Genomic DNA, 22,163 nt, shown 5'->3' on the forward strand with positions numbered 1-22,163 from the left:
AGAAATCCAATGCAGGGTGTTTGCTGATCTGGGTAACACTGGGGTTAACTGGGGCTTGATCCCACCCGGACCCTCTGAGGAACCGTACAGAATGCACAAGGCATGAACCGGGAGAAGGCAGAGGACGCTGTACAAGCCCAGAGAAGAAGGGTTAACCCAAACTAAAGACTCAGGGAAGGCTTGCTGCGCAGAAACGGAGCCCACAGCCTGCTGCTCGGAACCCTCTGCCTGCATCTGACATCGGCACCGAACTTCCTTCAGAGTGAAAGCCAAGGTCAGTGAGACCCTGTGTAATCTGGAATCCCACCACCCAGGCAAAGTTCACTCTTCCACTTGCTTCAGGTGTCTGCTCGGTGTCACTTACCTGAGAGCCCTCCCGCCGCCTGCCCTGTTTGGAACATCATACACCTGTGCCCTGCCAGCAAAACCCACCTCCTCCCCCCCCCCACTTTGTTTCACACCCCCTACACGCTATGTATCCACACGTTTGTCTAAAATGTGACTTGCCCGCTGACATCAGAGCTGTGGTGGTCGCCCACTGGCTGTGGCAGACACAACTCACAGGGGACAGCTGCATATATGCTGATGTAGGCGGACGGGCCACCTATAGCTGTGCCCTGCAAATGTCCTTACAAGACTGGTAGCTTCACCCGGGGAGAGATTTCATCTGTTTTCTTCAGTGTTGCATCTCCAGTATTGGACACAACCTGGCCGGATGGATGGATGGATGGCCAGATGGATGAATGGACACACAGACGGATCCCTGACTGATTCTTGAAGGACAAATGGATTAAGATGGAGAGAAAAGGTATCACAGCCAGGAGACAAAGAACTATGAGCCACGAGGCAAGGGAGACAAGTAGGAACCAGCACATCTTACCCCCCAGCAGGAGAGTCTCTGTCTTCAAGCTCAACCGCTCCCAGGCCCTACAACCTGCCTCTTAGCCCTAAGACAGAAGCCAGCCACGATGTGCACATTCCCGGGGAGGATACTCTGGTGCCAGGGGAAAGGGGAGGCATAGGCTCTGCACACCCAGAAGCAGAGACAAGCTTGTGTCCAGGTTTCCCGGGCACCGGAAAGCAGGGGAATGTGAGGCAGCAGCAGCAGCAGCTGGTGCGTGGCTTCCAGAACACGGCCTCCCGCAGGCAGCTGTCTGCTCTGCCACATTTAATAGAGGGCTTTTCAGGCTCAGCCTGAAAGGTAGTGTTTAATACACTGCACACCGGAAGATCAGCCCCACCCTGCTCTTTCTAGAATCAGGTGGTGCAGCTTGTGTTCAAGTCCACCTCCTCCCCAACTACCAGCCGATTCTGTGTGCAGCTACTGCACGGGTCCGAGCTCCGACGTAGTCGGGTGCAAGCGTAGTTCTAAAACAGTGAGTCCATGTATGATAAGGCAAGAGCCAATGTGACTCCCTGCTTTTCTTCCCTGAAATTAGCAGTGCCTTCGCCTCTTAATTGGCATGTTCAGAATCATGTCCTTCGGCACTCTAGCTCAGAGGGGTTTAAGTAGAGGCTATTCCCCAAGGTGAGTCCCGGGGGTAGTGAGTTTAGAAAATTCTGGGTTAAGCAGAAACAAAACATGGTCGATATGACAAGAACCCAGATCCTTTACTCTGCTGACGTGTAACGTGAATACGCGAGCGGGGAACCGCACTTAACATCTTTTCCAAACACAGATCCTTTTGTTGTGTGGAAAGTTCTGACAAGGGAACTTTCCCCAGATGACACCTTGGGAATTGTGCTTTACGACAGTTCTGCTCTCCAAGCCTGTTTGCGCCGAGTGGTTCTTATGGAGTGTTGGGTCTGATCTGACCTCAGATGGAAATGGGGCTTAGAGACCGGGTGACCTCCCGTGTTCACACAACTAACGGGGGTACGAGTTACACCCAAGGTTCCCTAACTTCCGGCCTGGCATCCACTGCACCAAACACATCTTAAATATTTCTTCTGTCACATCTTAAAACATTTTCACACGCGAGGGGCGCCTGGGTGGCTCAGTCGGTTAAGCGTCTGACTTCGGCTCAGGTCATGATCTCGCGGTTCGTGACTTTGAGCCCCACATCGGGCTCTGTGCTGACAGCTCAGAGCCCGCTTCAGATCCTCTGTCTCATCTTTCTGCCCCTCCCCCATGAGCTCTATCTCTCAAAAATAAACATTAAAAAAGCACATTAAAAAAAAGAGAAGCATTTTCACACTCTAGAATCCATGACACCCATAATCAGATAGAATTTAGAAAATACCAGATGTCTGTGACCCAAGGACCTAGCATTCTAGGGCTCCCTTGTTTCACGCAGGAAATCTGAGTGTAAAATCTCACACCAAGGAGTGAAGCTGATGGTAAATAATTGTTAAGAATGTAACAAAATAACAGTCACACATTTAAGAGAAAATTAATAATTCCCTGCCTCTCACAGACACACATGTGAACAAGGACAATTGTTCTGTGTCACAATCACCCTTTCGATTCTTTGAAGGAAACGAAACATCTGACTAAAAATTCAACAAAAGTCCAACAGCTAGAGTGTGCCAGAGACTGCCATTCATTCCATGATGACAGCTGTGACCTAAAGGGAATTACGCTCAGTATGGCTCGTGTCCTTGGATCAGCGTTACATCAGAACAGACCGTCCAGAGTCAGATGCAAGGTCCAGTCTCTGTCTGCTTACTATCCATGTGACTTAACCTCTCCTAGCCTCAGTTTCCTCATCTGCAAATGGGGACAACTGTCCCTGCCTCATAAGGCTGTTGGGAAAAGTCCACGGGGTATATACATAAAGCACTTAGCACACGTCTGGCACGTGTAACTACTCAGTAGAGTCACGCATTGTTTGTTCTTTGCCATTTTCTATAGCGGGAACCACGCTCGATAAATACCTAAGGGAGGCGTACGTGCAGCTAAAAGAAGCAGCACTTGCCCTTAAGGAGTTTTCAGGCCAGTGGGGGAGACTGGGAAGGGCTGGGACCGAGAGAAGAGCAGAGATTGCCAGGAGCACAGAGGTGCCCCAGTTCCAGCTCTTCCAGGGGAAAAATTCTTACTGAAGCTGGAAGCATGAATGGGAATTAGCCATGCGGCAAAGGACAAAAGAGGCTACAGAAAGAGGCATGACATGGGGACAGGCACAGAGGGACAGGGTGTGCTGGGGGATCCATATGTGGTTTTATCTGGCTGAAGGAGGACCTCAGGGTGGGGACCTGGAGAGGGGTTCAGATGCCAGCTCAAGGGGACCCTAACGCCATGAGGAATGGAGTCCAGGCGGGTCCCCATGATAATGAAAGGGTCTTCCTCAAAGAAGAACTCAAACATACAAAAGCTCCTGAGCTGAGACATCACACAAATACTGGGCAGAAGTAGAAAAAGGGAAACTGATTATAGTTTCCTCAAAGCAGGGGTTTCTAGGGGCGCCTGGGTGGCGCAGTCGGTTAAGCGTCCGACTTCCGCCAGGTCACGATCTCGCGAGATCTCGAGTGATCTCGCGTGAGTTCGAGCCCCGCGTCAGGCTCTGGGCTGACAGCTCGGAGCCTGGAGCCTGCTTCCGATTCTGTGTCTCCCTCTCTCTCTGCCCCTCCCCAGTTCATGCTCTGTCTCTCTCTGTCCCAAAAATAAATAAACGTTGAAAAAAAAAATTAAAAACAAAGCAGGGGTTTCTCAGGAAGAATAAGCACTAGACAATTTTGCAAAATGTATCATGGGCCTTAAAATTGCTGATGACCTTTGATATAAAAATTCAGTGCTGGGAATCTGTCCTCAGGAAAATATCCCCAAATAGGTCAAAGGATTGTCCACAGAAGCGTGATCCAGAATTAATTGCACTCGTATAACCACACCACTAATGGGGTATCCTTCATCTGCTAAAATATTTCCCAGGAATTTTTAACGACAGACAAAAGGGCTAGACAATAAAATCTTAGCTGAAAAAGCAAAATACCAAACTCTCTACATGGTAGTAATTCAGGGGGGAGAGTAAATCTTTCTAATAGTAACAGACTCCCCCCAGCAGAGACTACGGGGTGCCCCCCTGTCCCACTGGCCCTTGCACACCCCTCTGCTACAAGACTGAGCATCTGTCATAGTCATGGCTCATGTGTCCATCTCCCGCAGGGCTGGACACCCCTTCCTGGCCAGCCTTGCCTGGGGCGATTCATCTCTGGATCCCAGGGACCAGCCAGAGGTATTTAGCAAACGTTTGCTGAGCAGGAGGAGAGAGGGAGACAGACAGGAGGCAAGGAGAAAGGGAGAAAGAAGAACAGAATGTTTGAAAAGAGAGAAGGAGGAAGTGAAAAGGGGAGGAAAGGAGTAAGATAAAGGGGGGGGAGAATGGATGAGAGAGGGAAGAAAGGAAGGGAGGAAGAAGGGGTGGGGGAAGAAACACAGCACAGGAGAAAAGAGAAGACTGATACATCAGAAATCCCTTTTTCTGCTTTTAAAATTCCCTGAAAGCTTAAGCCTACTGCCTGGGAATAGAAGCTGGCTTAGTGCAAAGCCTGTACAATGCAGATGATGCTGAAAGAGCTCTCACGAAGGGCCACCTAAACCTTGGTTCTGGGCAGGAATCACATCTCTGCCAAAGGTCCTGTGAGTCAGAGGAGAAGCTCAGAGAAGGGGAGGGCTTGTCTTCAAACCCACTATTATCTTGCATCCAGCCTCAACTGGGAGGGAGCCGGTGTTGGCAGGACGCCTTCATTCTCTTCACAAACACTAAGTACTATGTTGAGTGCTGCTTACAAAAATTAGCTCTTAAAGCTTCAGACATTCTTACCCATACAACAGCAAAGTAAACAGGAGGCAGCCTCAGCTAGAATGCGAGGTCTGGGTCACAGCGAAACGTTTGCATCATTGTCCACCCCTGAATGAATGAAGCATTAAGCCTCCCTGCATTCGGTTCTCTTTCCTGCTTGGTGGGAATAAAACCTATCATCTCCACCGCAAAGTCATAAGACTGGAAGATCCATTAATGGAGCCTTGGAAGAAAAGAGAGGTGCAGTTCTCATCTAATCAACCCCCCAATCACTCGTTTATGAACTGGAAAACAGCAGAAAACCAAAGCTGTTATTACAGAGACGGGGAAAGACAGCGACTATGTCATCCAGGAGGGGACATTTAAGCTGGGTTCTGAAATGTGAGAAGTTCATGAAGCCAAAAAGGGGGGAGAAGGGGAGCATTCCAGCAAAATGAATAGTATATCCGCAGACACGACGTTCCCAAAGTTCCAGGTTCCACGGGATGAACAAGGAATGGAAAGGGCAAGCTGTGTGCTGTCCGTGGTCCTGACACATCATCAGTCACTCGGATAGCAAGGTTTCTCCCAACCCTGGGATGTTGAAGATCCCTCTCCCTCCTCCAGCCTTGCAGTTCTTCACTGCTCTCCTTTCTCAGCTCACTGGCATTTTGTAATCTTTACATTTCCAGAGAACACAAACAGTCGTGCCTTATGCTTCACAATGTATGCAACTGGTTCCAAGTACTTTTAACTCCTAGTACAAGACTTTCATTCTCCCAAGAAGCTGGGGGGAGGGAAGTTGGTCTGCTTTGACCAACAGAATGAGAGTAGATGTGAGTGCACCAGTCTGAGCACAAGCTTCAAGAGGCAGACGGGATTCAGCTCAATCTCTTGACAGTCCGTCCTCTGTCACGAAAACCTCCAGCCCCCCTCTCCTACGATGTAGACATTGGAATCTGAAGCCAATGAACAATGTGTATCAAAAAAGGATCTCAGAGGATTAAGGTTAGGGTCGGAGGAATGTTCTTCACACTGAGAAGGCAATTCCACCGGGGACGTGTGGGTGCATACAGATTCTGATGAGGCTGCCTGGTTCATCAGTGGGAAGAGGCTCAGAGTAACTAAATGACCCGTCACTCCTTGGCAAAAGGAAGAATTCCTTCCTCCAAGGGGCTGGCATGGAAATGAGTCTCAAGAAGATCAGGGAAGCCCCATTTTAATAGAAATGTGCTTTGCTCGTGCATTGAACTGCATTCTCTTAAGACAAAAGAAATGTCAAGGTGAGTTCTAAAAGTTACCAGGCCTTCAAACTCTACAAGCCACTAATGCTGAGGCTAATGTTTACAACTCAAACATTCAACAGGACAGGTAGACACACGTCATTCATGCAAGTACAACTTACAACATGGCGCCTGAGCCTAGACGATCCTCAAAATCCATTGGGATCGCCTGCTAAAAACTCCAACCCAGGGGCTTTTGCCAAGAATTTCATTTACCAGATGCAACTTATGGGCCAGGAATTTATGTTACTAACCAACACCCCCAGGTAATCTTGATGTAGACCCTCTGGGGGGGATTGTGCTATTTGTTTTACAATTCTCTCTGTTCTCTCACCCTTGGCATGCGTCAATGTGGGTGCGGTGCTCTCCTGCCCCACCAGCTGATGGCACACCCGTGTGCCTTGCTTTGACCAACAGAATGAGAGTAGATGTGAGTGCACCAGTCTGAGCACAAGCTTCAAGAGGCAGACGGGATTCAGCTCAATCTCTTGACAGTTCGTCCTCTGTCACGAAAACCGCATGGCCAAGGATGGAGCCTCCTTCATTCGGAGTCCCAGAAGGAGATGGTATGAGGAGAAAAGTTGACCCAAACAGAAGCCTGATGACAAATCTGGCCAAGCTCTGCTAATACGTCTCTACCACCCACAGTCCTAAGAGCAAGAAATATTTCAAGTTGTAAGTCACAGAATTACAAGGTCGTTTGTCTACGTGGCATTATGGTGTCAAAGCAAATTGATACACCATCAAGATTCTGTGCTGAGGGGCGCCTGGGTGGTTCAGTCAGTTGAGCAACCCATTCTTTTTTTTTCCAGTTTATTTATTTTGAGAGACACACAGAGAGACAGTGCAAGTGGGGGAGGGGCAGAAAGAGAGAGGGAGAGAGAGAGAGAGAATCCCAGAGAGCTGGATGCTGTCAGCACAGAGCTGGAAACTCACACAAACTGTGAGATCATGACCTGAGCGGAAATCAAAAGTTGGGATACTTAACCAACTGACCCACCCAGGCGCCCCGAGCATCCCACTCTTAATTTCGGCTTAGGTCATGATCCCAGGGTCGTGGGATTGAGCCCCACATTGGGCCCTGCACTGACTGTGGAGCTTGCTCAAGAGTCTATCTTTCTCTCTCTCTCTCTCTCTCTCTCCCCCCCTCTGATCTGCCCCCACTCTCTTCCTCTCTCTCTAAAAAAAAAGAAAAGAAAAAGAAAAAGGAAAAAAGATCATGTGCTGAGAGCTGCCTGAGGGATTTTCCAGCTCAAATACTTCACAGCCCAAGACTCAGTCCCTACCTTTAATAACCAGAGCCCCCTTCCTCCCAGGCCCCCCTTGCAGATCTCCCAAAAGGTGCAGCTGCGCACTCTTATTCATTCACAGAAAACTAGCCCATGTGCCTTTGATTTTTGCCCCAGGGGACAGCCCATCAGCCTGCAGCACTTTCCGGGAAGGCAGCTCTGGAAAGGGCAACAGGCCTGAGACCCAATCTAATTAACACACATTTGCTCTCCCCTCGCGTGGGCAGAGAGCGCGGTGGCATTTTCCTCTTTCATGAATTAGAAATACAGGTGGTCCCCATGGATTGCAGACCTTCTCTGGAAGCTTGGGCCCGTTTCCATGACAACTGCAGTTTTAACAGCAAGGTCTCAGGTCCCATGATACCAGCAGACATTCAGGAAAATACTCCCTGATGGACTGAATATCTGGTTTTAAAATAACACACCAGGAGTGGGCAGGGCCTTCGGGCTGCCCCAAAGGACAATGATGCCAGCTATCTCCGGATCTACGTTGGGACCCACTTTGTGTCTCCTTGTCTCTGCTTTTTACCTTCCATAAAGCAATCTGCACACAAATCCTTTCTCTTTAAGGAAATCACATTCCTGAGGGCATACTAAGTGCCAGTTCTGGGTTCATTTTTAATTCTTAAGTTGCCTTAAGAAGTGGGTACGACTGGACCGCCTGGGTGGCTCAGTCAGTTAAGCGGCCCACTCTTGGTTTTGGCTTGGGTCATGATCTCGCCGTTCGTGCGTTTGAGCCCTGTGTCGGGCTCTGCACTCACAGTGCGGAGCCTGTTTGGGATTCTCTGTCTCCCTGTCTCTCTGCCCCTGCCCTTCCCCCTCTCATGTGGTCTCTCAAAATAAATAAATAAATAAACTTAAAAAAAAAAGAGTGGGTATGGTTGCTACAAATGAGGAAATAAGAGAAGTGAGATAATTTCTCAAAGTCACACAGCCAGATGGCGCTGCCCGATTTGAACCTAGCTCCGTCGACACCTACAAAGTGACAGCCCCCTTACCCCCAGGTAGGGGGTTCTCATACAGATGCTCCCCTGTTCTCCTCATTGTACCTGGTTAACGTGTCTGAGCCTCAGTTCCTTCCTCTGCAAAATGGGGATAAGCAAGAGCCGGACGTGTATACACATTCCGCTATTTATCCAAGCACATTCCCAACGCCATGCGCTCACCTGACCTCCTAATGGGGTTGCTGCCATTATAGCCGAAAGGGAGTAAGGCAGATTCCAGGGCTCTGGAAGTTGCAAAGGGCTCCAGGGAGGGGAGATATTAAAGGCAGAGACCTATTCGCCTAATAAGCATTGGCAATGCCGCCTGTGGGCCAGATGCTTTCACACTCATTATCTCATGTGACAAAGAGGCAGAGTGGCCTGATGGTTCAGCACGTGGGTGCCAAGGCAGACTGCCTGGGCTCGGATCTGGCCCCGCCCTTACTAGCCCTGTGTCCTAGGCAAGCTCTCTCCCAGCCTCAGTTTCCCATCTGTAATGCAGAGAGCTCTTTTGAAAGTTAAATGAATTAACAGGTGGACAAGCACTTAGAACTGCGCCGGTTTGTTTGTTTAAGTCTTTGCAGGCTAGGGAGTCAGATTGCATACAGATGCTCAGTTCCATCTTTGACTTCTAAATTCTCATTTCACCCCCAAGACTTCCAGATCGTGTTGCATCTGGTCCAGAAAGTCCTGGCATACACCTGCTGATTCCCACTTCCCACGGCACCTGCCCCCCATCCGCCCTCGCCGCCTCTCCCCCTGCTGCCCGTCTCGTCCCTTCCTCATGACAGCCAGTGACCTTTCTGAAACACAAAGGCAACCATGTCATGCCCTAAAACTGCAACGTCACATCCCCGTGCCTTCCTCTGGCCTTCTTGCCGAACCTGCTCTCCCCAGTGATCTCCAGCTCAAGGTCCTGACCCCAGGAACACGTGGTCACCCTTGCAGTCCCCACAGTGTGAGGCCTGTGCCTTACGGTTAGCATTGCTTCGTGATGTGTTATATTCAGCTCGTCTCTTGTCTCTCTCTCTCCCGTGAGACTGGGAGATCCTTCACACCAGACACCACAGCCTGTTCCCACACAGCTTCTTAGCTGGGTGACCCGGGGCCAGATACTTAACCTCCGTGTGCTTCGGCCTCCTGCTCTGCCAACAGAACGAATCAAAGTAGCAACTCATAGGATTTCTAGAGATAATGTGTAAAAGCACTTTGCACACCTCATACACGGAATACTGGCCTAGGTATTAAAACGTGCCCAATGGGGCACCTGGGTGGCTCAGTCCGTCAAGCATCCGACTTCGGCCCAGGTCATGATCTCGCAGTTCGTGGGTTCGAGCCCCATGTCGGGCTCTGTGCTGACAGCTCGGAGCCTGGAGCCTGCTTGGGATTCTGTGTCTCTCTCTGCCCCTCCCCCACTCATGCTCTGTCTCTCTCAAAAATAAACAAACATTAAAAAAAAAAAAAACCCATGCCCAATGATTAAAGTTTTATTTTGAGCCTGTTTTGTTCTGCATGCCCAGAAATAAAGGATAGCAAAAGAAAAAGGAGAAAATGAAAGGCCGGGGGGGCGGGGGGAGGAAAGAAAAAGATTGCACCTGGAAAGTATGCTCCGTGAGGAATAGAGAACTGGGGCCATTTTGGAAAAGAGAAGGTCCTGGATAAGGAGAAATGGCTGAGAAATGCCTTCCAGAGCCTCCAGGAATATCGGCGTAGAGGAGGAGGAGGGCTGTGACTATCCAGAGGGCAAAAGTATGACCAGAAGCAGAGTCTCAGTCCACCTACCTAAGAGCTTTTCGACGACAGAGCTTCCCAAGGATAAAGCAGGCTGCTGAGTAAAGTGGTGATCTCCCTGTCACCAGAGGTATGCAAGGAGAGGGTATTTGGAATTCCTACACTAGAGGAGGGATAGGGGGCTGGGGGAGAAGCAACAGACACTACTTCCTGCCTTCCTAACCACACAAACGCTGACAAGTTTACATAACTTAAAAGGCGCCTTTCGACTTTAAGACTGTATAAATAAAATATCATTAGGGCTTCAGCCCTAAGGGCCTATGAATATGGCAGGATACAAAAGACAGGGCAGCATAATTTGGGGACAGGTACAAAATCTCGAACAGCTCCCCGTGTGCTCTATGCAGTTCTGCATCAGAGCCATTGAGTCTTCCTGTGGGACTGACCCCAAGTCATTATTCAGTCAAGGCCTAGGGGACACGTGTGCCAGGATCTGCACCCACTTAAATGGGAGGCCCCCATTGTAAAATCGTGCTTGTCGGTGGGAAATACGATGAAGCACCTTCCAAGATCAGACCTGCCCTCGCCCCACCGCCAAAGTACCACCTGGGCGGCCCTCTTTGAGCTCCAAAAGCCCTTCATGCCCCCCTCACGTTCTTCTGGACCGTAAACCACCTGAACACGAAATCCGCAGATAGGATTAGTTAAATGTTAAGGAAAGTCAAATGCAGGAGTGGCTAAAACCTCGCTCAGCAAAGCAGCACCATTTACAACCTGGCTTCATTCATCCAGCCACCCACGCAGTCTGGACTCCCTCTGTGAGTCACCAGCGAGCTGCAGCACCCCCGAGAGATGCCAGAAAAGCTGTCCCAGCCCTCCGGAGTGTTCGATGAGGTTGGACAAACCACAGTTACGGACGTGCCGGTGCTCGTGGCTCCCGGCCCCCAGGGGAAGGATCCTCCATGGAGAACGGGCACAACTTAACACAAGTGCAAAGGGCCAGAGAGGGTAAGCCCCGTCAGGAGAATGTTCCAGGTGCCTGGGGCGCAGGCCCAAGGAAGGAGGTGGGCGAGCGCAACCTCCTAGGCTCACAGCCATCACTTCCCTCCGTTTACTGCCTGTTCTCGTTTTCGAGAGCACTGATTTGGGTCTGGATCGTGGGACTCGCTGTGGCCGCGTGACTATGAGCCACAGTTGAGCCCAAGTCCTCAAAGAGGCATTTCAAGTTGCCACCAGACTCCCATGCTTCCCTCCTCTGTTCCTTCAGCCTGAGTCTCAAAGTGAGGAGACACAGGGAACAGACCGCTGGTCACCGGCACCCGGGGGCCGAGTCACAGCCAACCCGAGGCCCTCGCACAGCGTGAACAAGAATTCAATGTCTGTTGCTGAAAACCAGACCTGGCGGCTGCTTGCTATGGAACAACGCCGACTAACACGCCTTCCCACGGTAGGAACAACAGCTAACCTACAGACGCTACACCACGTGCGGGCACTACTCTCAGCATCTTCCATGTATTATATTAACTCGTTCAATTCTCAGAAAGAAACAACGCGCCCAAGTTACGCAGCTAGTATAGAAGTCAAGCCCAAATTGTCTGCTTTCAGAACCCACACTCTCACATACACTGCCTTTATGACACCATCTTCCCAGTTCAAGAACTTCCTTGAAGTTCTGGTGGCTTCCCGTTACCCACAACATAAAATCAGAGTATCCAAAACGCGGAACTGGATCCTCTAATCCAACTCTATAGAGAAAAGGAATCTGAGGCTCAGGGAAACGAGGTGATTTGCCCAAAGTCAAATACCCCACTTCCCTTGGAGCCGGACTTGGAATCTAATCTGCTCCCCCCCATCATGTTGGGTACAGTCTACCTGACCTCCAAAGCATTGTAGAATTCACATTTCTTTCACGTTCCTCACCCCCCAGTCTATCGATGACTAACCCCTCACTCTCTTCTGATCATATTCATTCCCCAGTCCAAGTCTTACACATGCTGTTCCACGTGCCTTACACACTCTTCCCTTGTCTCCACCAATCAAATCCTTGAACGTCTAGCTCGTGTTGTCCCCCCCAAGCCTCAGGCAGTCACCTCCCACAGCCTCCACCAACAGAGTCTCCCCCTCCCCGAGGCCCTCTAACACCTGTGCTCTGTCATTCTCGGTTGCTCACGTGTGCACTCTGTCACCTAGGCAGTAAGCTCGTTAAGGTTATGGATCATGAGACGGGGATTTTTTTCACCACCCATCGCACCTCGCACAGTTCAAACAACAGGACAGACATGTGGCCAACCCTTGCCGTTCACCTGCCACCCTGAGTTTTTGTTTCCTCAAAGAGACAGCCCGAGTTTGGAGAGGGAGACGATCATCTGTCAGCCACTCACAGCGTGCCAGGCACATTCACATATGCTACATCACGTGTGTCCCATGTATTCAGTCCGGGCCAAGTCGATCACGAGACACAGACATGCAGGGCTAAGTTGGCGTAGCTAGGTTACCAACGAAGCTAACAATATCATGGTTACCTTCTCTGAAACACCTTTTAAGAATTTAATTGAGGGGCACCTGGGTGGCTCAGTCTGTTAAGCATCCAACTTCAGCTCAGGTGATGATCTCACAGTTCGTGAGTTCAAGCCCCACGTCAGGCTCCGTGCTGACGGCTCAGAGCCTGGAGCCTGCTTCGAATTCTATGTCTCCCTCTCTCTCTGCCCCTACCCTGCTCATGCTCTGTCTCTTTCTCTCTCCCTCTCCATGAAGATAAATAAACATTAAAAAAAGAAAGATTTAAAAAAGGGAATTAAGGTGGGATGCCTGGGTGGCTCAGTTAGTTGAGCATCTGACTCTTGATTTCAGCTCAGGTCATGATCTCACGGTTCGTGAGTTCGAGCCCCACGTCGGGCTCCGTGCTAACAGCTCAGAGCCTGGAGCCTGCTTCGGATTCTGTGTCTCCCTCTCTCCCTGCCCCTCCCCTGCTCATGCTCTGTCTCTGTCTTAAAAATAAACATTAAAAAAATTTTTTTTAAGAATTTCACTTAAAATAATTTTCCCCCCGACAAAATGGCCCACTTCCCTCTCTCTGGTCACGAACTTGATGTCGCTGAGCATTTGCTTCTCTACCCTGGATGCCGGAAGCTCCGAATCGCCATCAGATGTCCAGCTGCACACCTCCAGTGGCCTGAAATACTGGCAGGTTTGTTCCCTGCTCTACTTCGATCCTCAGGAATTTCCTCAGGATCCTCAGGATTTCACTATACGCATGACAAATCACTGTGGGCATCGCAATCCTTTGCATGAAAAGGGGAGCAAATAAACTGAATACCTATCGATACATTGAGCGGCATCCTCGGGAAGAAGCAGGACAGGGCTCACGTGGGGTTTGCACGCTTGCACATGAGAGTCACTAACTGAGTCTGATGTTTTCCTAACTCCTGTCTTTCTCTCCTCATCACCGTTCGATCGAACGCAGGCACACACACAGACTCGTACAGATTTCAACCAGAGAGTGATTTTCAGGGCAGGCAGACCAGCCCATCTCCCCCTTCTGCTTGAATCCGGCTGTTCATTCCTCCGCAGGCCGCTGCAAGAACTCATCCGTGCCACTAAGCCTCTGTGAACGTTCGTTTTCTCTTTGGGAAACAGGGATGATCCAAGTAACCCGCCTCCCTCATGGGGGCGCTCTGGACACCGAGTCAGATCACGGAGGTCACGGTGAATGCTGTAATAATAACAGCCTGCAAAACCACAAATGACCAGGACTCGTGAGGTCCTACTTGCAATAGTAATAATTCATAACCGCCGTGTGGACACGCTGGTCTCCCCCCCCACAGCGGAGCAGGCCCCCCACTCCTTAGTGGCTCTGCTGGGAGACGAGAGCCTGTGCGGGGCCAGGAAACCATGTGCCTTTGTTTGCTGATAGCCACGCCCAGGATGTTCTAACACTTAACCACCGCAGTGGGCTCCAGAAACAGCTCTAGCTAAGTTAATCCCTGGCTGTGCCATTAATTTTTTACAAAGCTACACATGAAGGAGTGCCTTGTAAATATTTTAAACAACCTTGGGGGGTGAAGCGAAGCGTTTCTGCTTTTTCCCTCCTCTCTGTCGGGTGCTCTATTCTCTCAGGAAAAGGCTGAGGTGGGAACCAGAGGGGAAGATGCCTGCTCACCATCAAGGTGGGTAGAACATCTTCCTGACTCAGCCCTGCCCTGCCTGGGATGTCCCTTTCTCCTCTGCTCAAGGTACCCTCTCCCCTACCTCTGGAGTCTCTGCGTAAGCTGGAACCTTATCCCGATTGGCCAGATGACCACGCTGAGGCTCACGGGGGCACAGAGTGGCCAAACATGAAGCAGGTGGGGTCCGTGGGGACGAGCTGAGAGTTTCCCTTGGTCTTTTTCCAACCCCCACGGCCCCTCCACGGGCCACGCCCACCATGGCTACCGGAAACATCCAGGATTTGTTCCCGATGCACAGAGCAGACTTGGAAGCAGAGGTTGGGTTCCCACAATGCGGACTTTCCTTCAGTTTCTCCAGCATGCCACACTCCTCTGCCTCTGGGCCTCCCTCCACTCAGGCAGAAACAACCCCCTCCCCCATCCTTCCTGTCCCCCATCCCAGGACTAGGGTGAGTTTGTCTGCTGTGGTTTCCACCAGGCCCCTCGGTGTCCCCTTACGACAGCCCCCACACCTTGGTGCAACTTCAGGCGGAAATGTCAGTCTTTGCCAAACTCTGGGCAGATAAGAGCAAAAAGCCCACCTCCTTCCTATTTGGCCTCACACCCCGCACAGTGCCCAGCACAGACCAGTGCTAATTTCGTTTACCGAGTGAGTATGACTGCACAAGCTGGGGGTGCAGCATCAGGAAAGCCACGGTGCCCTCCCACCCACTTAACGGCATTCTGGTTCCTGTCACAACATGGACATTATCAGCAAGAGACCCTCAGGAGGCCGAGGGTCCTGCCAAGGGGCTCCAGTCAAGTCCATCCTGTCTGGTTTGCTCTTCCTTTAAACCATAGATCTTCCTGGATGGAGTGGGCTTATGTGGACCAAATAAAACACAAGTGTTCATCAAGAGCCTCCTTCCCAGGAACTAAGTATAATTCTCAGTATCTCCTTCCCACTTCTCCAAGCTATTGAAGCTGTTGGAACCACTCCACTGGGTTCTCTTTGACACACAGGCTGACTACTAGCTTCACACAAGCACTAAAGCAGCAGAATCAGCCAGCAGTCCCAGCTGCACCTACTATGTGCCTGACACACACTCAGCACTTTGCCAGAGTTCTCCTGGATGCTCATCGGTCCTGGGAAGTGGCCAGCGTTGGCCCATTTGGAGTATCGGAGCACGGAGGCCAAGAGAGCTGGCAGAGCAAGGATGAGCAGCCAGATCTGTCTGGTACGGAGGCCTGGCCAAGTCACCTCCGCTCAGCGGGTCACAGCAGGAGGGCAGGGTGGTTGCTGCGTCCCTGCAGACTGAGAACTATTTGAGTCTGGGGCACCTTACAGACCTGCCTCAAAGATCATCCGGCCAAACTGCCTTTTTAGAAACCGGGTTCCTGGGGGTGGGGGGTAGACAGACCTTCCATGGGCCACAGCCACAATGGGACCCAAGGCTCCAGACTCATCTGTCACTGCATCCATCACCTGCACCGCCATCACTTGCCCTAGTTCCCTTCAGGGGGTAGGGCGAGAGAGTCCCAAGGCAGGGACCGGGTCAAACACCCCCCCCTTCCACTTTCCTCCCACTTGCCTCGCCTGGGGTCAACCAGACCCCTTCCAGTGACTCACAGGCAACCAGAGTGTTAAAGGACTGGCCACTTACACCTTCATATGTCAGAAGGCAGGGATCACGGATGGGTTAGAGACGGTCTCTACCCTCAGGGGTCATACCTCTGGACACAAACTCACCAAAGGCCTGCTGGCAAGACCTGAAGCTGAGCCCAGGAGGGGTTTTCTAGAGGAAGACTCAGACCACGGTTGGACAGGAGGCATGGGGGGCTCTCACCCAGCCTTCCTCTCACCCGTGCCCCAGCCAGTGCTCCAGCCTCTGGGAGGTTTAGGTAGACAATGCCGCCCTCAAAGGATTTATCGAGAAGACTCCATAAAACAATGTCTGCAGTAGACTGGGCAGGTGAATGGGAAGTGTCGGCTCCCTCCCCCTACCCAAGGCTGCCCTCCTGTAGGTGCCCTAGGGCTCCCAGAGGCAGGATTCTGTGTAAAGGAGCAGGAGTAGGCTGGGTTTCCTGTCCTCAAACCTCGGGTGTCACGCTGGAGGCTTCTATCACACCTGGAATCCCACCTCCCAGCCCCTGGCTACTCCTGCACCCACCACGGGAGGCCCACTGGCTTCCACAGCGCCTGTGGGGCGCATCCTTCCGGGCTGGTTTGGCTCCCTTCTGGTGCCAAGGAGGGAATGCGGTGGAGGCCAGGTCTCCCCACCGCTGCGTCCTCAGCCCTCAGCTCCCCACCCAAGACAAAGCAGGGATCCTTTGTTTCCGGCCACACCCAGGGACGGCGGCGGTAGGCTCGGGCCCACTGCTCTCCTACCCCCCAGTGTTAACCCTTCTGGGGCCACAGCTGCCAGCGCAGCCCCGAGAGGGTTATTTTTAGCCGCGGTGAGGAATGGGAGGGGCTCCTCCATCATGGCGCTGTTTCTGGGTCCAGACTTCCACTCCATCAGTACGGGCAGGGGAAGGAGGGGGGGGGAGGGTAGGCAGAGGCATTTTTCTTGCCTCTGGCATGGAAGGAACTCGGCGGCGAGGCGCAAGAGCTGGACCGTGCAGAGGCCGGGCGCAGGCCATCGGCCCTCCCCGCCCTAAGCCCGCGCCAGGGCCGGAGGGAGGGGTTCGGCCCCCCGCGCCCCTCCCTCTTTTGTTCAGCGCCGCATCCACCCGGTCCACGCCACCCTCTGGCACTTCCCGTGGCGGGGGGGGGGGGGGGTGGCGGCAAGCCCGCGGGGAGAGGGACCCGAGACTCCGGCCCCGCCTAGCCGTGCGGGGCTCCCCCCACCACCACCATTGTCCCCAGAGGCTGGGGGGAGGGGGCTGCAAGGCTGAGATCAGCCCCGCCCCACCCGCCGCCACGCAGGAAGCCTCGCGGGCCGCCCCTGCAGTCCCCCCGCGGATCCCGACCCTGGCGGCGGCCACCCCCAGCCCACAAAGAACGGCGGGGCGGGGGCGGGGGCCCGGCTTACCGTGATGTGCGGGATGCTCTTCCTGCCCTGGTAAGACATGGCCCCGCTGGCGCCCTCGGCCCGGCCGGCGGACCCGTGGGGCTGTCTTTTCGCTCAGCCGGTCCCGCTCCCCGCGGGCGCGGTGACAAAGGCCCGGGAGGGCAGAAGAGAGGGACGGAGGCTCGGCGCCCGCGGCTGCCCACGCGCCCGCTGCCCCGGCTGCTCGGCCCGCCCGCCGCCGCCGCCGCCGCCGCCGCCGCAGCTCCGGCTGCCAGCACCGCCCGGCTCGGTGAGGAGGGCGGGAGGAGGAGGGAGAGGCGAGGGCGGGAGGAGGGGGCTACAGACAGACAGCTCCTCCCGGCGGCGCGGAGCCGAGCCCGATTCGCCCCTCTCGGCTCGAACCAGGAAGCTCTTCCCTTCCGATCCCCCCCCCCCACTCCGCCCTCCGTCCCCCCACCCTCCGCCAGCCGCCCAGCCCCGCCGCCCCCCGCCCTGCGCACACGCCCTCGGCTGCGCCCCGGCCTCGCTCTCGCGATTGCAAAGGTCTGGTTTTCAGGGTGCTTTTAAATGCCAGAGACGGCCTTCGGCGGTGCAGACGGAGCCACAGGTGTGCGGCACCGCATCTGCGGGCCTCCGGGAACAGCTGCGCGGGGGAGGGAGTGCGGGGCGGGCGCGGAGGACCCGCCCGAGCTGCTGGGGGCGTTCAGGGCCCTCTGGACCCGGCCCAACGACTGCCCCCCTCCCGCCTCTCGTGCCGCAGCCTCCGTTTGTCCATGCGCCGTGCGCACTCCCTGAATAGAGGAGTTAAATTAAGCACTTTCCCATCTCCAAGGCCTGCAAGCCGTTTTATTCAGGCTGTACCCTCTTCCTCAATATCTAACCCCAGACAAAGGTTACCCATCTTCCAGACTCGTCGGCAACGGCTTCTCCGTAAAGCCTTTCCTGCCACCCTCCCCACTCACATCATTGAATCAGCCTCCCTGAGGGCTGACCAGGAGCCCCACTGCCAGGCCGACGGAGTGCAGCAGAATGAGACAAGGCCCTAACCCAATTAATGGCTGGCCGGCTGCACCCTCTGCAGCAGCTTCTCCTCACACAGCAGCCTGGCCCTGGGGCCACCAGGTCACCCCCATGGTCTTGCCTACCAGTGGTTGCCTGGAGGGCCGGACCACTGGCACTAAGGTCCCCACAGACCCCAGGAGAGGCTAGGAGACAGGAGGGGAATAGGATGTCCTGCCTCCCAGGGTATAGTGTACCAGAACCCCAGCACCCCTGACCCAGATGTTCCTCTGGGGACAGGTGGGCAGGAGGCCAGTGCATAGCTTAATAAACAGGAAAGGAGAAAAGAGAGAAGACGAAGGAAGCAGGAGTCCCAGCAAGCCCCCACAGCCCTAGACAGGTGCCCCAAATCTCCAGACAGAATAAAATGCTAACTTTCTCTGCCATTCACTTTCTGCCTGCAACATACTAACCCGCAGTATCTTTTAGAAGACCCATCTTCCTTACTTTCAAGTTGCCACCCAGAGGGAGGGTGTGCTAGGGGTGGTAAAGCCCCCACTAAGCAGGTTGAGGCCTGAGGCCCTTACCTTCACAGGCCACCTAGAGGCCAGTCACCCAGACCAGGACAGGAGGCCAGAGATGCCTTGGCCTTGAAATGGAGGTGGGGTTGTAAGTTCACCAAAGAGAAGCATCTTAGTATTCCAGGGACGCTAGGCCATAATTTTCCCATTATACAGGTGGGAAGTTAGGGCTTACAGAAATGAACTGATACCTCATTTATTTAAAGTATTTCAGCTACAGCAGAACACTATCTGGAGGCCAGGTTCCCGCACACCTTCTCTAGAGCTCACTCTCCTACATCCGTCCATTCAGCCTGGCCTCTGGGCTCCAGCCGTGGCTTAAATCCTTGTTGGTGACCAGAATTTGCAGGTCTCCGTTCCCATGACGCTTGCATTCTCTTCCTCAGCGTTGTTAAGTCCTAGGTTCCACGTACTGGGACGTCCCCAGGGGCCACTCAGGGCAGGGAAGCTCCAGGGCTGGGGACAAGACCACGTGCGTATCGGGGAGGGGCACTGGTTCGCGATTGGCCAAACAGATCTCTGCTCCCAAGCAGACTTCTCTGGTACAAAGCGCCGCAGTCGCTGGGCCTTGGGCCTCCGCAAACGCTGCGCCGGCGCTGCAGAAACCCCTCCTCCCTCCCCAGGAGAGGGCTTTCTGGGCCCTGGGCCTGGCCGGGGGGGGGGGGGGGGGGGGGGGGGGGGGAGGAGGACTCCCGGCCCCACACCTCTGCAAAGCACTGGAGCCGCGAAGCCCGCCCCGGAGCCCAAGCCCTGTGGCCGCCTGGTCCACAGAAAGTAAAACGCATCCTCTAGGGAGACCGTGAGCCCCTTGGCTCCGCAGCCCCGAACCTCGAGGGCTCTGGAGCCCTAGGCGCGCTGGAGGCGCCGCCTTTTGTCCAGTCCCCGAGAAGCCACCGAGAAAGGGAAGAGAGGGCCAGAGGAGGAGAGGGAGGAGTGGAAGAGGTGAAGCGACCAGCATAGCATCCCCAAGTGCCTAGGCGCGGCTGCGGAGCCGGCCCAGGCAGAGCCTGGGGGCGACGTTGGCGCTGGTGACATTGACCGTAGCTTTGTCAGGGACGCACTTCCAGACTGCTCGGGAGGTGCACAAAGCTCTCGCCGTCCTGATATTCCACCACGCCTTATGGGTGGCTGGGAGAAAAAGGCCATCCCCATTTCACAGGTGGAGAAGCTGAGGTTCAAAGGGCAAAGTGCCTTCCTTGGCTTGGAAAGCAGTGTTTCCCGGTACTGACCCCAGCTTCTGGACCCGCAGCCCTGAGACCTCCGGCAAGGGCTCAGAAGCCCGGATCCCAGGTGAGGTCAACCACCAGGTTAGGAGGTGGTGAGGGAAGAATACGAAGGGGCAGGGAAAAGAAGATGACTCTCTTGATGTCTCCCTCCCTTGGCCCCCACCCCCTCACCTCACACACCATCATTGTAGACCTCCCCCTTTCAGGGCGCCGGATTCAGGACCACGGAGAGTTCCCGAGCTGCGGGAACACCAGGCGGAAGGCGATCGGGAATGGGAGCAGCAGGAGCCCCAGTATTGCGTCCCAGCAGCCTCAGGCTGGCCCCAGCCCCCACTCCTCCAGGAAGCCCTCCCAGATTTGTCTGGATGGAGCTCTGCTTCCTCCCTCTCGCTTTATTCCTTTCATAGTATTTAAGGGGAAAAGGGTTAATAAAAAATGATAGTAAAATTCAAAAACGAACATTTATTGAATGCTCACTGACTACCAGCATTAACTGATGTAATTCTCACAATGAATCTGTCGCCCACCCTGGCCTGGGGTGGGGCCAGCGTGCTGAACCAGGACTCCAGCACCAGGGGTCTGGGGCCTGAGCAGTGCTCAGACTCCGAGTTCCCCGCTAAGCTGACAGCTCGCTGGCCCTCGGGTGCTCCAACTTCCATTCTCCCGGCATCTGGCCCCGACCCTCACACATACATCCCAAAGGTGTGCTGTCTATCCATCCATCTTCCTCCGGTTCCCTGGCGACCTCTAGCTTAAGGGAGAAGAGCTATAGGGCCCGCGGCCTGGCATTCCCTCGCCCTAATGCGCCTCCACTTCCGAGGGTAAAAACCTCCAAGTCTAGGAAGCTAGAGACTGGGGTTCAAACCTCCGCTCTGCCTCCAACTTGCTCTGTGAAGAGAGCACACTGGCGTCGTGCTGTGGGAGTCGGGAGCGTCCCCTGAAGATGTCGGTGCCTGGAGATAGCAGTTTCTAGTTCCATCTGCCCGATCCCGCTAAATCTTTAACCAAACCTTCGCCCGAGAAAGCACAGAGGGAGCACACAGGAAAGGTTTCTTTCAGCTTTAACCTGTGTGACCACAGGCGTTTCACAGAACCTCTCCCAGAGCCTGGTACACAGTAGGTGCTCTATAATGACTGATGAGTGCGTGAAAAAATGAATGGACGAATGCGGAAAGGAGCTCCCCTCCTTTTCACTAAGCAGAGAATGGGGATCCCCGGGTTAACTTCACCCTAGAGGTCCCCTCGCATTTTAAGGGTCCAGATGGCACCTTGGGCCAACTTACTTTCTCCTTCTCAGAACCTTGCTCTTCCTTTCTGCAGAAGAGGAGCGAAGGACTGGATCTCGAAGGACCCTCTGGAGTCTCACGGGCTATGCTGGCCAACCCCAACCAAATCGCACAACCTCTCCGACCCTCCGGGGTGAGGGAGTGGGGGAGGGGCCTTCGGGAGCCCTCTCAAGCCTGGGGGCAGCGGCTCCAGCGCTGCCCTCGGGCGGCTCCACGCCCAACTGCCCCGAGGGCCCCGCCCCCCACCCCCCACCCCGGTCCGGTCCGCGCGCGCCCCGAGGGTACCTGGCCATTGTCCCGGCCGAGCGGCAGGTCGCGGGGCGCGGGGCATCGGATACGCAGCGCGGGTGGTCGCTCTTCGCGCTCGCCCGGCGAGCTGACTGCCGAGCCCGAGAGCTCGCTCACGTCGCTGGCCGTGTCCTCGCTGCCGCCGGGCCCCGGCAGGCCGACGGCGTCGGGCCGGCCGGCGCTGCGAGGCGTGCGCGCCGAGCCGCGGCGGCCCACGCTGTACGCGTCGAAGTCGATGGTCTTGTTCTCGTAGGCGCCCTCCACCGCGGCGAACATGCCGCCGTACTTCTGGCGCGGGGTCTGCGCCGCGCTGCCCGGCCGCGCCAGGTACACGGGCAGGTCGTCCTCCGTGTTCCACGCGCGCCGCCGGTCCGCCATGCCGGTCCAAGGCCGGCCGCCCGCCCGCGCTCCCGCCCGCCCGCGGCCCTGGCCACCGCCGTGCGCCGCGCTCCGCGCTCGCTGCGGGCCCGCGGCGGCCCAGGCGCGACTGCGGCCCGGGGAGGGGAGGGGCGGGGCGGGGCGCGCGGCGGGGCGGGGCCGGGGCGGGGCCGGGGCGGGGCCTCCGGGCGGCTGGAGGCGAGCGCGGCGGCCGGCTACAAAGGACCGGGGGGCGGGGCCCG

The 22,163-nt window shown here is 54.7% G+C and overlaps 1 protein-coding gene across 2 annotated transcripts in view; it reads right to left on the reverse strand.

Moving 5' to 3' along the window:
• Nucleotides 1-21,955, reverse strand: part of CRMP1 (collapsin response mediator protein 1) — a 77,864-nt gene extending 55,909 nt beyond the window's left edge. Inside the window, exon 1 of one of the 2 annotated variants that reach the window (XM_043573004.1) lies at nucleotides 21,541-21,955. In XM_043573004.1, coding sequence (XP_043428939.1) covers nucleotides 21,541-21,921 — 381 coding nt within the window. In that variant the 5' untranslated portion in view covers nucleotides 21,922-21,955. Of the gene's footprint in view, nucleotides 1-17,184; nucleotides 17,397-21,540 lie in introns of those variants that run through there. The other variant, XM_043573005.1, reaches the window with a different exon arrangement.
• Between the last annotated feature and the right edge of the window lie 208 nt (nucleotides 21,956-22,163).

Source organism: Prionailurus bengalensis, chromosome B1 (genome assembly GCF_016509475.1).
Source record: "Prionailurus bengalensis isolate Pbe53 chromosome B1, Fcat_Pben_1.1_paternal_pri, whole genome shotgun sequence".
NCBI lineage: Eukaryota > Metazoa > Chordata > Mammalia > Carnivora > Felidae > Prionailurus > Prionailurus bengalensis.